A 17,011-nucleotide genomic window follows, 5' to 3' on the forward strand; every position below is an offset into this window, starting at 1 on the left:
ATGTATTCATTTTTCAATGTGACAGTAAAACTGTCATAATAATAATAATAATTTTAGTTTACGTTTGTTTCAAGAAACTGGCCGTTAAATTAATGTAAAAACATCAGGTGTTTTCTTTAATTAAGAAAAATTTCTTGCAGATGAAAATGAAGGATTCCTCGAAGATGCTCCCTGTGGACCAACACTTTCTCGCTTTCAGCCAGCAGCCGGTCTACGTGATATCGGGGACGGAACAGGACGAGAAGGAGAAGGAAGCCGCGGCACAGCAGATACTGAAAGACATTCATACATCAGATACCATTGTTGAAGCATAAAGCGATTTGATGCTTTTTTTCATGTGGATCGTTTGCCACCTTGCATGTACGATAGTGATTCTTCAATTTTTGTCTCCGAGAGGTTCGAAAAAAATAGTCACTTTATAGGAAATATACACGGCAATATATACGGGTGCAGGGTTATCAATTTTTAAATCCTTTGAAACGCGCCGCGCTAATTTGATTTTTTCGATTAGTCGCGCGGTAATTGCGATTCATTTTAAACCAACCAGTTAATCAACCTCGTTGAGCTTCTCTGTCTCTGTCAAACTTTTTTATGTAATCGAATAAAAAAATAAAATATGCAATCATATGCATATTGATTGTCTCTCTCACACGTACATACACACACACACACACACACACACACACACGCAATATATTATATGAGATTGTTTTTTTATCGATTGTGATAATATATTCAGAGAGGGAAAAGCGAACCTAGTAGATTAGATATATATATATATATATATATATATATATATATATATATATATGACAGACAGAGACTCAAGAATTAATAGTATAATACGAGACGCGAATCACTATCGTACACGGTCTAATACATATGTAGTAAAAAACCGCGTCATGTATATTCCACTGTCATTTTCGTGCTATAATTTATTGTCCATATGGGATACCTATAGTCTATGAACTCGACGATCTATCGAATGTGCTGCATATTTTTTCGGATATTTGATATTAATCTATTTATAACGAAAAAAGTCATGTGTATGTATATATATAAGGGTTTTCTAAAAGTCCGGAAACGGTCGAATATCTAAAAAATAAAGCATTTTAGAGAAAAATGTTTCAAATAAAAGTTGTTTGGTTCGAAAAGCGCCATAAAATGGTGCCATTGGTTTGACCTTGGATAGTCGTTTGAAGGTCACCTTGAATTTCTTAAATGTGAAACCTTACATATTTTTGCATATTCTTGTGAGCTTACCTCGAGATCTTTTGCAAAGCACTGTAATAAAATATTTTTTCATTAAGTATTTTTCGAGTTATGAGGCTTGAAAGTTTCAATATTTTGACAAAATATTAATCTTTCGATTATCTCATTTTAATACTTTTTAGCACATAATAATAATCATAAAGAAAATACATGATTGTTTCTTAAAAAAAAAAAAAAAAAAAAAAAACTTTTATTTGAAACATTTTTCTCTAAAATGCTTTATTTTCGAGATATTCGACCGTTTCCGGACTTTTCGAAAACCCTGTATATATACATACATGTATTTATTTCGATTCGATTATAATATGCTTATAAATTTATATTGCTTATTCAACGATTCTGGCATAAAGGAAAAGAACTCGAAGTTATTATTTATCTGTTTTATAAAAATAAAAAATATATAAAATAACACAACTTTTGGAACCAACAACATTTTGAGTCGCAAATGATTTTGCCAATGGACGATAAGTATTTGCGAATCGATCGTCGAGAAACTAGACTGTTTTTAGGAATCATTTCATCATTCTCGCCAGTTTGTCTTCATCATCTCGTCGATGTGGGAGTCACTAACGTAAGGATATCACGGCCTGCAAATCATAAAAGCTAGGATGTCATTGCGTTAATACGTCGCGCGGATGTAAATATTAGATTTATATTGTGTTCGATTATTTATATAGACGAATAAAAATCGAAACCCTCTTCTGTTGTTCAAGAACAAGAGATTATTGTTCTTCTCCACAAACTAGAAATTCTCGTTCACTCGGCTTTATTTAAAGTAAATAAATTGCTAACAATACTGCCTCCCCTTCCTCTCCGATAAAAAATACATAATTAATCAAACTTTCGCATTTTTCGATCTTTGAAATGTATAGAAAATGTCATAAAATTATAAATAAAGTAAATAAAAACTCAAGTACATATCCGAAGAAATTTTCTTTTTTTGTTAATTATAAATAAATATATTAAAGATAATAAATAAAGCGAAAATTATTCTCGCGATATAAATATATAAATGATAAAAATAATCTATATTCATCTATATTTAATTTTGTAAAAAAAATATATATAAATTTTGCTAAATTATTATAGTGTTATATATATCATCTTTTATTGGTCAACTGAATTAGCTATATATATACATATATACCATATATACTTATTGCTGTATGTTCTTTTATCAGTTTGTATTGTATTTGATGGCGGGTCTAAAATATATTTATTACATGTATCTTATGTTTCTAATATTTCGATTCTTTCATTATAAATTATAAATTTTTCTTGTAATATCGCGCGATAAACGTTAGATGTAAATCCATCCTAATAACAAGTCTAATTCATAAGATCGCAGTACGCGCATAAAATGCAATCAAGTTTAATTTCCACAAACTTAAATTGTTAAAAATCTGCTTATCTTTTATTATTAGGTGCATTTTTAATTTAAAATGAAACAAGAGATCAATTTCTTTAGACGCGAGCGAGGAAAGAAGGAAAGGAAGAAAGATTTGCAAGAAACTGCAGAGAGAGAGAGAGAGAGAGAGAGAGCGCGCGCGGTTGAGGCTGAAAGATGAACAGACCCCGTGCGCGAATCGAAAAGGTCCGTAGTCCGGAGACGCCCGAGACGCCAGTCGACGTCGATCGGGCAAAGTCGTCGTTTGCGCGGAGTGCGAACGGCGAACGACCAACGACCAATCGAGCGGTTCTCGAGAAACGGGTCCGACTGGTTCGAGTTCGCATCCGTTCGGGTTGGTCGGTGTCGGTGTGCGGGCCGCGGGTCGCGGGTCGCGGGTCGGTGTAGGATCTAGTCGTTCTTGTGGTGTCTGGTGTCTGGTGTCGCTCTTGCCGAAAGAGAAAGAGAAAGAGAGAGAGAGAGAGAGAGAGAGAGAGAGAGCCGAGAGATTCCATGGATATATCTCGGTCATCTCGCGATCCCTGATCCGCTGTGCGCGTCGCGTCGCGTCGCGTCGTGTCGTGTCGTGTCGTGTCGTGTCGTGTCGTTTTAAACCCGTGGAGTTGTGAGAAATAGCGAGACACGTAGATCACGCGCGAGAGAAAAGCCCGATGGGTGTCAGGAGGACAGCGAGGGGACGAGGGCAGGCCTCGTACTCGCGCCTCGCGGTCGTCGTCGTCGTCGTCGTCGCATCGTCGCGATCGCCGTCATCGCGCCGTCATTCCGTCATCGTGTCGCGATCAGCATCGAAATCGGCGCGCTGGTTCCTGTTATGCGCGCACGTCAAACGCCAGGCGGAGTGTTTATAACTGCACGGCGTTCTCGTCGGTGCTCGTGCTCGTGGCGGAGGTACTGGAAAGTGGAAAGGGCGGCGCGGAGACGAAGGAGGTGAAACTCGACAGGCAGAAGCGACGAGAGAGGAAGGGAGAGAGAAAGATAATAGATAGAGGGAGCGAGAGAGTGAGAGAAGGAAGGACAGAGGGACAGGTGAAGCGCGAGAAAGAGAAAAAAAAGAGGCACGAATAAACTCTGTAGAGAAGAACGATATAGAGCGAGATCGGCCAAGACGGATAGCGACGAGGAGACGACGTATTTCTTCAGCCGAGGAGAGACAGAGACAGAGAGAGAAAGAGAGAGAGAGATAGACGACCGAGTCCCTCATCCCTCATCCCTCATCCCTCATCCCTCATATTCCGTGCTCGTTTGGCGTGCGCCCGCGACAACGGAATCTCAGACTCCCTCTGTTGTCCCTCGGTAGTTTGACAGTCTCGGATATCGTCCGCGAGCTTGATTTTGGATAACCTGTTCGCGGCGCGCGCCAAAGTGTCATCGGCTCGTCAGGCGTGACAGTTGGTCACTGCCGTAGATTGGATAGAGCCTGGTTCTCTATCTGAATTTTCCAGTCCTATCCTGTCCTGTCATTCGTCGCCAGACGCATTTTCACCATGTTTACGGGTACGATCAAGATCGAGATCTGCGAGGCGATGGGTCTCCGCGCGACCGACAAGCAGCGCAAGTTCTGGCAGGATGAGCCTATACTCGACCCGTACGTGCAGATGGACGTCGACGAGAATCACCTGGATCGCTCGTCGACCAAACTAAAGACCTTCAACCCGGTGTGGAACGAGTCCTTTACCTACGAAGTGCAGGACGCAGTCACGCTGGGCCTCACCGTCTTCCACGACGCGGCACTGCCGCCGGATTACTTCGTTGCCAATTGCAGCATCCCGTTCGAGGAGCTCGTCAACCGAAACGGCAAGACCACCGACTTCTGGGTTAGTTGGAGATTTGTTCCTTTCGTTTTTTGGTAAACTTCAATCAGGTGGAATGTATAAATATACATTGGGATGTCGCTTCATTTTTTCCTTTTTCTCAATTTTATCATCATTGTTAATGTAACTAATTGAACGAATAATATCCAAGTCTATATACTTTGAACGCTTTAAATAGAGATAGATTAGATTGACTTATGATTAATATTTAAACCTTTTGTATATATTTCTTTTATTTTATAATTTGTAATTTATTTTTATTAAATTTTTTTTTTAAATAACCTTACAAGGCATTTTCTTTTTTATAATCTTAGGGCGGGAGAGAAAAGAAAGTATTTATATATTTAAACACTATGTGACAAGTTCTAAAAATATTTCATATATTTGAATAAAAAAATATATAAAAAATTATTATATAGCTAAACAATTTGTCCCTATATACGTTTTTATGATACATTATTAATGATACGTTCTATTATTTTAGTTTCATGAATCAATCAATGACGATATAAATAAAACTTTGCAGGTTGATTTGGAACCTCAGGGAAAACTAAGGGTGAAGATAGATTTGCAGTGGAATGATCAGGGTAAGAAAATCTCAATATTTGATAAATATATATGGTTCAATATATTTAAACTTAATATTTTAGATCGACAATCGACTTGCGGCACAGGGGGCGATGGAGAAAGTATCAGTGGAAGAAGCATCGGCAGCATTAATTCCAGCAAAGAACCGCGCCGAGAATTTAAGGAGAGACAGGGCTTTTATCGTCGGAGGGGTGCTATGCGACGAAGGATTCATCAAGTGAACGGGCACAAATTCATGGCTACCTTTCTCAGGCAACCGACATTCTGTTCGCACTGCCGTGAATTCATATGGTATGTATACTTATGTGCGTACCATTGCTTCTCGTTGCTTAAGATTTTACGCGCAAATACTTCTCGATACTATCTTTGAAAGCCGTGTACTATTACGAAATATTTGGTAAATGCTGGGAGCATGCTTGAAAGTGGTGTATATTTTATTCACATTTACAGTTACCAAGAATATTGTAGCATTTGTCAAAATTTGGTGATTGGTAATGCACATGAAATATATTAATTTATTATGTAAATGTAGGGTTGCACGATTCAGGATTTATTTTGGGTCTTTTTTTTTTTGTAATCTAATAATAACAAGGGGAGATACATTTATTAATTTGTATGTGTTTAACGATGGTTTACATAAAAAAAAGAAAAAATTAAATTATTATAAGCAACTATTTTAAAACTCAACAAACACACATGCAGGTGCGGATAATAAAAAACAGAGCTTGGTATTGTTACATTTAGGGTGTATTCCAAACATTATATTTTGGAATAAATTTCTCCTTTTGGACAGACTGCATGCTTGGGTTTTACAAGAGCACACAAAAGCCTTATAATCTGCTAAATTTATTTAAAGGTATCGAAATGTGGGAGTATTTGTGCAACATAGGCTGTTTTAATTAGCAATATCTTTTAATGAACAGCAATTATAATCGGTAAAATTAAGGAAGTACATACCAACTACGATCTTACATCAATTCAATATTACATCAATCACACAAATCCTTTCTATCAGGGGTCTAGTGTAAATGATGACTAAATACAGTTGAAGAAAACGTATGTGTCTTAGAAGGGGTATCACAAGGATACGATGTGACGTGTTTTGTCTGTTGTATTTCAGGGGCTTGGGCAAGCAGGGCTATCAGTGTCAAGGTGAGAAGACACATACACCGTTATTAACAGATTATAATTACATATCTGCTTGTGCCGCACTCTTATGTATGAATGTAGCGCAGTTTAGGAGTGTGTGTTGCAATTAGTTTTACAATGAGAGAACTCACTACGCTAATTTAAATTCTTCAGTTGATTTTAGTGCAGCTTTTATTTATTTATTTATTTTTTTTAATATTTTATTCTTACAATCTCCACATCGCCTTACAATCGCCCTTTCGCAGTTTATTTATGGATATACTTTCGCCTTGGGATTAATTTGCTTCGTGATAAAATTTTATTTAATCATAAAAATTTTGACACCGACTCTCAATCTAACGACTGTATAAGATTTCTTCTGTGAATTATTTTATCCGCTATTGATACGATATAATTTGTTGCCAAATGAGATGACGTTATTAATTTCTTTTTGCATGTTGCTCTTTGGTAAAAATTCCCTGAATATCCATGGTATTTTAAAGCTCGCTAATTCTCATTTTCGATACTGTACCTTTTGCCAATTGTCGAGGTAATTTAAATAAATTATGATTTTATTTCTATGCTTACAATATTACTATAAATAATTTTGGGCTGCGTCTAATCACGCATGTAATCAGCTTTGGACGTGCAGTATTTAACGTTATATTTTTGGAGATGAATATTTCGACAGGAAGATATTTGTTATAATACTGTTTCAGTATGCACTTGTGTAGTCCACAAGAGATGTCACAAATTAGTGATAACCAAATGTCCAGGAATGAAAGATGAGGTAGGTTTATCAGTATTCTTTAAAATAAGAGAAGAAAATATAATATGTGACTATTATATGTGACATAAGATAGAACTATTATTAGAATAATTTTTTGTCCATTGATATTATTGAGACCATTGTACATTATGTTTACACTTTTCAATTAGTTACTTATTGATCGTTTTATTAAATTTTACTAAATATTATATATGTATATAAAGTCTTTTTATGTCACAAATATAATTAATTTTATTACATTAAATTTTATTGATTTATTTCTTTTATTCTATTAGTTTGTCATTTCTTGTTTTTTTTTTTTTCCTTCGAATTATTCACTTAGGGTAAAGGAACTGGATTACAGTCGAATCAAGACACAGAAGGCACGCGCTTCAGCATAGACATGCCACATCGCTTTGTTGTTCATAATTACAAGAGATTTACATTTTGTGACCACTGTGGATCCCTGTTGTATGGTTTATTTAAGCAAGGTTTACAATGTGAGGGTAAGTTGACGAGCGATAATTTATATTTGAAAATGAATTCTCTCTTTAAAGGAAAGAAAAGCTTATTAATAAACTGTACGATATATTTTTTTGCATTATACAGCTTGTAACATGAACGTTCATAAACGGTGTCAGAAGAATGTACCAAACAGTTGCGGTATCAATACTAAAGCTATGGCGGATATTCTGAAAACGATGAACATCTCTGCGGACAAACAAGTGAAAACTCCGAAAATCAATTACAGAGTAACGGGTCCACCAGCACCTACAGTCACAGTTACAGACGAGATGGCGACAGACAATTTACAAGCGAAAGGAGGGGAAACACCAATTAATGCAAATGAAAATGCAGTGCCTGTTAACGGCAGTGAACAAAGAAAATTCGGTATACACGATTTTAATTTTATCAAGGTCCTCGGTAAAGGCAGTTTCGGTAAAGTGATGCTAGTGGAACGAAAGAGTAATCCCGACGAAATTTACGCCGTGAAAATCTTGAGGAAAGACGTCATTATTCAAGACGATGACGTGGACTGCACAATGACGGAAAAGAGAATCTTGGCCCTAGCGGCAAAGCATCCTTTTCTGACAGCCATCCATAGTTGCTTCCAAACGACTGATCGACTTTTCTTTGTTATGGAATACGTGAATGGAGGTAAAAGTCGCACATTTCGTTAGTAAAACACATGTTTTTTTTTATTTTTTTTTTTTTTTTATTTACATTTAACATTGCATTTTATTATTGTGTTTTCCAATCTATTTCAGGTGATCTCATGTTCCACATTCAGAAGGCTCGAAAGTTTGACGAAGCGAGGGCACGCTTCTACGCAGCAGAAGTGACACTTGCCCTTCAGTTCCTGCACAAAAATCACGTTATATATCGCGATCTAAAATTGGATAATATATTGCTGGATTCGGAGGGACATTGTAAACTGGCAGACTTTGGAATGTGTAAAGAGAATATAATCGAAGGAGAAACGACCACATCGACATTTTGCGGCACGCCAGATTACATAGCTCCCGAGATCTTACAGGAATTGCAGTATGGTGCCAGCGTCGATTGGTGGGCTCTCGGTGTTTTGATGTACGAAATGATGGCTGGACAGCCACCGTTCGAAGCCGATAACGAGGACGAGCTTTTTGAATCAATCCTACGAGATGACGTACTGTATCCAATATGGATTTCCAAGGAAGCCGTGTCTATTTTGAAAGGTTTCATGACTAAAAATCCTGCCAAGCGATTAGGTTGTGTCGCAGCTAACGGCGGCGAAAATGCCATAAAGGTCCATCCATTTTTCCAACACATGGATTGGGAAGCGCTTGAAGCGCGCAGAGTGAAACCACCAATTAGACCTAAAATTGTGAGTTTTATGCATTTTTATATTATTTAATAAATAATAAGCGGCAATTGTTTCTACGTGACGCGGTCGAAATTTTCAGAAAAACGAGAAAGACGCTATGAACTTTGATACGGAATTCACGAAGGAGGATCCAGTATTAACACCGGAAGACGCGGAGGAAGTGAGCTACATCAATCAAGAGGAATTTCGCGGTTTCTCTATGGTCAACAAGGACTTTAATCCAGCCAGGTTTGCAGCGCAATAAGAGATGATAAATCACTGTGGAGGATGTGAAACCGAAAAATTAATATCGTCCTAATACTTCCCACTTAACAAGGTGGCGGATGCGCTAAGCAACGCAAAGTTGGAAATCGGCGTTTTGAAGCTGCTCGAGGTCTCCTTTGGCCAATTACGTCTGATGGAGATGACACGTCTGTTCGCTGCAAGGATGGAAGTATTCGACTAATTGAGGCACATTGGTGGCGATCCGAAATATTCAAAATTCGGAAATGTTAGCCAAGCCATCAAAAGAGAATACCGGAGTTTCATTTTCTTGAGAATTTGCGTTTTTGCGGAGATATTTTTTAGCCGTTGCAGGAACGCGACGAATTGACATGAATTCGGCATGAATGATAAAAAGGCGCATTTTATTAAGGCATATTGTGCGAGATTGGCAGAAATTGCAAATTTTTTACTATCATTTTTGCGAGAAGCACTAGAGAGAGCTCGGTGTTATCGGAAGTAGAAACAGTAACTGAGAGAGAGAGACAGAGAGAGAGAAAAAAAGAGAGTTCTGTATGAAAACGAATTGCCAGCAAACTCAATTTTTATTCATTGTGGCGCGGTACAAATGAAAGAAAAGATAGGCTCTCGTACAAAATGGTATGGACGATCGCTGGGCGATCGGCCGATTCACTTTGTAAAGTGATATATACCTAAATTATATATTTAATGTTATTAGAAACGCGCAATGAGATTCCAATTTCGATTTATAGATTTATATAAGATAGGAGATTGAACAAATTTCGGACGAGAATATCGGTTTTTGCCGGCTTTTTAACACATTTTTTTTTTTTCATATAACTTTTTTTTTTCTCTTTTTTCTTTTTAACTAGACTGTTTTTCTTATTAACGAGTTTATCGGATAATTTTGTCTGTGACAATTGCGCGCCTAGAGTAAAGTTGAAAATATTGTTTCTTTTTTTTAATATTAACTCTCTATTGAGTTTTAATCTGACGATATTTAATGTTGTGTTGAGTAGTACAAATCGAATATTTACTTACGTAACGGCTTGGCACTTATAACGTATTTTATTGTTTGGAAATCTCTATTATACGAAAAAAAAAAAAAATAATACGTCGTAATACGAACAAATGAATAATGTCCATGGAAAAATTTAAATTTAACTGAACATTACTTAAAAAATAAGTCGAGTTTAGTTCTTAAAAACGTAGAATTTTCGATGGATTCACGCTACGACGAAGACTGAACGTAAGCTGGACTTGAATTTTAAGTAATTCCAACATTTATAAATGACGAGTTTATGTGTATAAGAATTGTGCATTAGGATAGATCAGCGTAGAGAGAATCGAAAAATCGGCTCTCGTTTCGTCTGGCTGTTGTCCAGCGCCAATCGAACGAGGCCGAAAGTTTTCGTCGAGCTTTATACACACACACACACACACACACATACGCACACATATATACACACATACACACACTCAGAGGAGCATCTCGCAGCGCTTCTCCGATAGGTTAGCTCTAGATAAAAAAAAAAAAATAATCGCGTTCGCTTGATAGAGATCGAGCAGGATACGATCTAAATCGGGCGGGCGCGCGTCATTTCATACTTAAATAGAACTTGAGCGCGATCATTATAGATTCAAGAGAGTCCACTGGTGGTCTCCAATCAAAGTACATAAAAATATAGATTATACCCATATGTATATGTATGTGCATATATATATATACATGCACATAGACATGTACATATATAAATCTAATTTATTTTAGTAAGACGTGGAGACACAGGCGAGATGGGGCGATTATAACACTCTAAAAGAAAGCAGAAAGGAACAAACTCTCGCGGCGAGCATATATATAAATTTGCACACTTGCGATTCTCAGCGCCTCTTACGATTTTGAAAAGGCGCGTGAGGTGCATATAGTACGTATAGCCATGAATATAATATACACATATTAGCAAGAAAGAAAGAGAAAGAGAGAGAGAGAATGTATTATACATAGAGAAAAATATCAAATTTACTAAAATGCCGAGCAAAAGCAACAAGTCCATCTAGCGATTTTGATGCACCTTTCGCGATCCTTAAATGTGTTGTCTCTAGATAGGTATCTTTGAACAGGCTTGAACTCGTGTACTTAATCTACATAGTAAGCTGAAAGCTCTTTAGATGTAAGAGTGGGTAATAGTAATATTTTGTTAGTGACTTTTAAGCACGTGGCACGTTGACGTTGTAATTATATCTCTGTAAACGTCTCCGTCTTCCCGGGTCGGCATAATTTCGGCCGGGGATGGCGAGGACAGAAAGGAGCGACACATCGAGAGATACGTCTCATATTCAGTGTGCGTTAAAGTGTGCATCGTCCAATTTGCGCCAAATATTCAAAACTCTCGCGTTCCAACATACGCGGGAGAACAAACCGCAAATTGTCAAGCCCCACTTTTCGAATACTACGGTGTTGAATCTTTGGCGCGAATGCGAGAGAGTTGCCATTAACGATTCTAATAACATATAGATAGAATTATAGAGATATATAACGATAAGTTGTAAACAAAAAAAAAGGAAACTTTAGTGTTTAAACATAGTAATTGTGAAGCGAGAGCGCAGAAATTGACAGCAGCGTCAAAATCGTGCGAGTTTAGTAGCGGGAATCTCTTTGACGCGTGTCTCCGTCAACGAGCTACTTTGGGCACAATTCTTAGCCTCAGGCTTGTAGCCCCTCTATGCCTCTGCCCGCCCCTCTCTGGTGGCGTAACGCAGCTCGTCGGCGACGACACGCGCCGACTCGGTGTCGTGATATATCGTCGTTATTGTGTAAACGTACATTTTTATGTCTTTCCTAGATCTTAGACCCGCGAGTAAGAAGGAATATACACATACACACACGCATACACACACACACACACACCTTCGTGGAGGAAATAGGAGGACTGTTCTCATTTCCTGGACACCGCGCGAACCTGCGTAGATGCCAGCGCGTGCTTCGAGCCTGTGCAGGACTCGAAGCGCGGGTTTCTTGTACATCTCATTCAAGAGGACAATCGGGGGGTGTCCAGGAAAAGGGACTTTCGTGGCCATACGTCGAGCATTCGTTGCACGATTTTTAGACCCTATAAGACGTAAGATGCACGCACGTTGCCGGTACACACACGGAGAGTTCTTACATATATGTATAATATATACTTGAGGTGCAAAACAATGCTCGTCGCTTTCGCGCGTCATCGTCATTATCATCATCATCATCATCATCATCATTATCATCATCATCATCATCATTATCATCATCATCATCATCATCATCACCGTCATCATCATCCTCATCATCACCGTCACCATCATCATCATTATCATTATCATCATTAACAACAATGGTCACATCGGGGCGAACGTTGTGGCCGATCGTTCCAACAGCTTTCGCTTGTACAGCAATAATTATCGACCAGCAAATTATAGTGTTCTAAGCGTAACAGGGGTATTGACCGTCCGATCGAGACCGTGTCGATACTTTTTTTTCTTCCCGTGTATATCTCCGCGTGTATGTTGATTCACAGGAACGTGCTACGTCGTCCTCTGGCTTGACGACGTAATCGGAAATGATCAATTAGCGTTACTCGTCCGCTTATGTCTGTCGGCGCTTTTTTTTCTTTTTTTTTCTTTTTTTTTTTCTTATCCCGTGATTTGTCTATCTATTTTATTCGGCCCGTCGACGTGATAGAAAACCGTCTCGATGTAAAGGTACCTGATGAAGGCAAGGCGATCAATGATCGTTGATCTCTAATCATGTTGACGACGTTACGAATATGAAGAGACACGCGAGCGTTATCGGAACAATCGTCGATTAAAAATCTTCGCTTTGAAGAACATCTACGCTAATTATAAGAGAGAAAGAGAGAGAGAGAGAATGCTGTTTGTGATTGAGGAATCGAGAAATAGCGCTCGAAGCTTCGTTGACGTATGTGCATTTACTATAAATCTAGTCAAAACGGAGATTTACGGAATAAGTCGGCGTTTTTGAAGATTCAAGTTGACAGAGGATGAATCAAATTCCAGAGGAAGAGAGAGAGAGAGAGAGAGAGAGAGAGAGAGAAAAAGAGACGGATTAGTCCGGCCTACGCTTTAAAAAAAAGAAAAAAAAAAACAAACATTTAAAGACGGTCTCGTGCGTTTCGAAAGAAAATTACAGCTATACCGTGTACCTATGTATTGTTACTAGTGTCTAGGATTACGATGTGTATGTGTATTAAAACCCGCAAAAGCAGATGTTTTGCGGGTGCGGAGACGACTCTCCTTTCCTCGAACTTACAATTAGATATATCGACCGCAAATCGGATGTCTATATATATATATATATTTATTTATTATATATACTTTTTGACGCGCCGTCATCTCACTATTAATTTATTATCGCAATCAATAAGCTCACGTATCACACGTAATCTCGATGATCGCTGAATGGATTTCTCTACGAAAGAACAATTGCCGTCCTCAGCACATCGATTCGACAAAATCGACGTAATGTGAAAAATTTCTTTCGGATCTCAGTGAATCTTGTGATAAGCTCCCTCGAGAACACCTCGATAAATCGAATTGTTGCCCGTACGAGCGATGCAGGGATTTCTAAAGTTCAAGTTAGACGGTATCCTAACTTGTCGTCCTCGACGGTCATCGAGAAGCGCGAGAGAACGGGTTCACATCAATTTTTTTCTTTTACAAAGTTTTACTCATCTAATTTCTTGCGGCATTATACTTTTCTTTTTTTTTTTATTAATTTTTGCGACAGTGTACAAAATATATTAAGCGTTTTAATTTATACAAAGTATTTGCCCAAAGTTGCGCGGGTGAATTTTTATTTAGAGATTTATCCAAGTGTTTTTTGCTCGCTACGATTAAATCGATTAGATCGATTAAACTCTTTGTTAAACGCATTCAACTCTCCCGTTGTGATGAGTGGTATTTTTATTTGTACTTTTTTGTGAGTTAACTTTGTTTAATTAATAGAATATATTGTACAAAAATCGACAAATTCGTCGTTAAAATTTTTACATTAATTGATGGAATTTGTGTTTTTTCAATCTTATAGTTTTTCTTTTTTTTTTTACTAGTTAACGTAATATTTATATACTTTCAAAGAAAAGCTATCGTCGTTGAATTATATTATTTATTTGGCTTGATATTTCGACGATGTTGCTCCGCGTCGATTTCTCGATTTAGTATTTGTCGTGAGATTCTTTTGTAACAACTAGTCAATCGTTTAATGCACGCAAAGAATTGTTGTTTATGCAGATTATCGCTATTTTCCTGCGTCGTCTGCCTGCATCTACCTGCGCTATATTCTATTTAGACAACAGAGAACTTGTATTATATTTGTTGGAGAGACTGAATGTGCTTGGAAGAAATAGATATATATATATATATATATATATATATATATATATATATATATATATCTTTGGAACGAACACATGACAAGGCAGGCGCAAATGCGTGGATTTGATGTTATTATATAAGTTGTATGTATATATATATATATATATATATATATATATACGCATTAATAAAAAATAAATATAAGTTATATAAGGGAAAAATTGATAAAAGAGAATTAACATTGTTGCAATATAGAGTAATTAAGTGAGTAGAGTCTTGTGACTATCGACGATGGTACCTTTTTTTCTTTCTAGAGGATATATAATTTATAAGAATATATATATGTATATATATATATGTGTGTGTGTGTGTGTGTGTGTGTGTGTTACGCATAACGCGCATCGTAATGTACTTTTTGTTTCTTCAGACCTATGTTAAAATCCTCAAAGTTTGATTTCAGTTCAACGATCTTGGTATCATTGCTTTCGGAGAGAGTCAGGAGGAAACGCGAAGATATTAAGAATTAAGATAAGATTAAAAAAAAAAAAGGGACCAATGTCGCTGAAACCGAATGAGAATATCCTGGATTTTATCTTGGGTCTGAGAAATGAGAAGAACGCCGCAAATATACAGCAGAATTCCGTATATCGTCTTATGCCTGTGTGCACGATGTGTTGGACAAAACATTCTAAAAAAAAGGGAAAACGAGAAAAAAAAAAGAAACGGGAGAGTCTGCGTTTAATAATCAGCACCAGGGCTCCACTTTGGTAACGTTAAGCGCGATCACGCTTGATGACGCCGTGTACTTTGTAATGTAATAACTTGAAATTGAAATAATTGAAATTGAAACACTTTTGCCGGGCTTAGATAATAGAGTAATCGTAATTATGTACGAGTGTAATTCGCAAACTGCGCGTTTGACAGTTTCGAGGCGCACGGATTACAAATCTTTTTCGTTCTTTTTCTTTTCTTTTTTTTTTCTTCATAAACAGGAACAAACCTATAGTGTTCCGTGGCATTCAGTTCATTCATTCTAAATCTGTGTTCGATATAAGAGGATTAAATTATACGTGCATTACACTATACATACACGCGTACACATGTTGTAGAAGATATTTTGTAAACCGGAAATACAAAACTTTATGTCAATGTTTTAGTTTTAATATTTTTACACTTTACGAGCTTTTTGTCAGTTTTTTTTATCATCTACAAATGTATTTAATTGTTTTTGCTTCTATTTTTATATATAAGTGTAATAATTTCTCGCGTTTTCGTTCACATATTTTACAGATTTTTAAAAAAATTTTTCGCAAAGTCTGTTTTAGCACATGCATAATTTTGCGCTTTCGATCTGTATTTAATTAGAACTTAGATTTATTATTAACAATAAAGATCCGATTATTTGTGTCTATGTATTACTTAATATATAGCTTAACTGAATGTACCTTGCGATAATCGAATTTCTTAGAATATCGCAGATTATATCAATGCACAGTTTAACGTCGAACCGAACAACCTTCTCCGATAAAACAAATGGACAAAAAAAAAAGAAAGAAATTGAGGAAACAGCCGTCCGCAATAATCGAAAATCTAGGAATTTGACGGGTAAAATTGAGCGAAATACTCTGAAGAAATATAATTGGAGATGATCGCTGCATATATAATTGCGCTAACTTATCGTTAACTTTGTATGACGAAATATATAAGATATGTTACGTTATTTGTCGTTAAACGGCTTTGCGTACGAAAACTCGCGTATGTTATCTAAAATGAAAGATCGCTTTGTTTTAGAATGCGCGCCCCTTTCTTCCCTCAAATTATTAGCTCCAAATATAAAATATATATAAAATTATGTTGTGAATGTTGCTATATTAAATATTATTGTATTGTAAATTTATTATATCTGTTGTAGAGAAATTTATCAGCACTCTATTTGCGCCACACTTATATTCGCCGGGAAAACCGGCGGAAACGTGACACATACATTCAGCGACCGCGCATACGGAACACAAACATGTATTTTTTTATACGCATTACGCGACGCTTATATATCCGATACAATAAAATATCGTCTCGTGTTATTTCGCGCGAAAATCTATTTTGCGTAATTTCGAATAGCGTTTGTTAGTTTTTTGTACAGTGTTGTTATATTTGAAAGTGCATCGCTCGCGCGACAGTGCAGGGCCTCTAATCTACCTGAATGAATCACGCATACAGGTAGCAAATACGCATAACTAATCGTCGAAAAGGGAAAATAAAAAGAAAAGTGGAAAGAAAAGCGAGGAAAAATGATCCAAGTTTCTCTTTGCGCGACTGTAATCTTCGTGAAGGCCCTTTTTTTTTCCCCGACGTTCACTGCGTTATCAATCATATGCTGATTCTACACTTGATATGAATTATACTCAAGCCTATCTCGTCGCAATAGATACCGATATGTAAATCTATGTGCGTGTGAGTGTGCGTGTAGACATGATGTGCACGAAGAGTGGCCGAATCGAGAGAAGTCTGAAAAAATATATATATATATAATTTATAGATATATTTATAAGTATAATTGTGATAGAGAAAAAGCGCGCGTGTAA

General features: G+C 37.0%; 2 protein-coding genes across 6 annotated transcripts in view; both read left to right on the forward strand.

Moving 5' to 3' along the window:
* Window positions 1–2,192, forward strand: part of LOC140663034 (thyroglobulin) — a 32,282-nt gene extending 30,090 nt beyond the window's left edge. For both annotated transcript variants that reach the window (XM_072886881.1, XM_072886880.1), the window contains one exon: window positions 141–2,192. In XM_072886881.1, the coding sequence (XP_072742982.1) occupies window positions 141–314 (174 nt within the window). In that variant the 3' untranslated portion in view covers window positions 315–2,192. The remainder of the gene's footprint in view (window positions 1–140) is intronic.
* A 715-nt stretch (window positions 2,193–2,907) lies between these two features.
* Pkc98e (Protein kinase C) lies at window positions 2,908–14,077 on the forward strand. Of its 4 annotated transcripts, XM_072886883.1 has the most exons (10): window positions 2,908–4,494; window positions 5,018–5,078; window positions 5,142–5,370; window positions 6,200–6,231; window positions 6,927–6,997; window positions 7,320–7,482; window positions 7,586–8,134; window positions 8,245–8,840; window positions 8,920–9,068; window positions 9,157–14,077. In XM_072886883.1, exons 1-10 carry the CDS (start codon window positions 4,165–4,167, stop codon window positions 9,170–9,172), a joined length of 2,196 nt encoding a protein of 731 aa, XP_072742984.1. In that variant the 5' UTR covers window positions 2,908–4,164; the 3' UTR covers window positions 9,173–14,077. The 4 variants fall into 4 exon arrangements, with proteins under 4 accessions (XP_072742984.1, XP_072742985.1, XP_072742986.1 ...); XM_072886884.1 differs by having other exon boundaries at window positions 7,341–7,482; window positions 8,920–14,077; XM_072886885.1 differs by having other exon boundaries at window positions 4,119–4,494; window positions 5,018–5,370; window positions 8,920–14,077.
* Window positions 14,078–17,011: the final 2,934 nt, after the last annotated feature.

The sequence above is a fragment of the Anoplolepis gracilipes genome, chromosome 2 (assembly GCF_047496725.1).
Source record: "Anoplolepis gracilipes chromosome 2, ASM4749672v1, whole genome shotgun sequence".
Taxonomy (NCBI): Eukaryota; Metazoa; Arthropoda; class Insecta; order Hymenoptera; family Formicidae; genus Anoplolepis; species Anoplolepis gracilipes.

What these genes read in the sequence shown, in the direction of transcription:
- Pkc98e (XM_072886885.1), top strand. Translation starts at nt 4,165, where the DNA reads ATGTTTACGGGTACGATCAAGATCGAGATCTGCGAGGCGATGGGTCTC. An exon ending in GTCCAGGAATGAAAGATGAG is followed by an intron (nt 6,998 to 7,319) that starts GTAGGTTTATCA and finishes TTATTCACTTAG; the next exon opens with GGTAAAGGAACTGGATTACA. An exon ending in CACCAATTAGACCTAAAATT is followed by an intron (nt 8,841 to 8,919) that starts GTGAGTTTTATG and finishes CGAAATTTTCAG; the next exon opens with AAAAACGAGAAAGACGCTAT.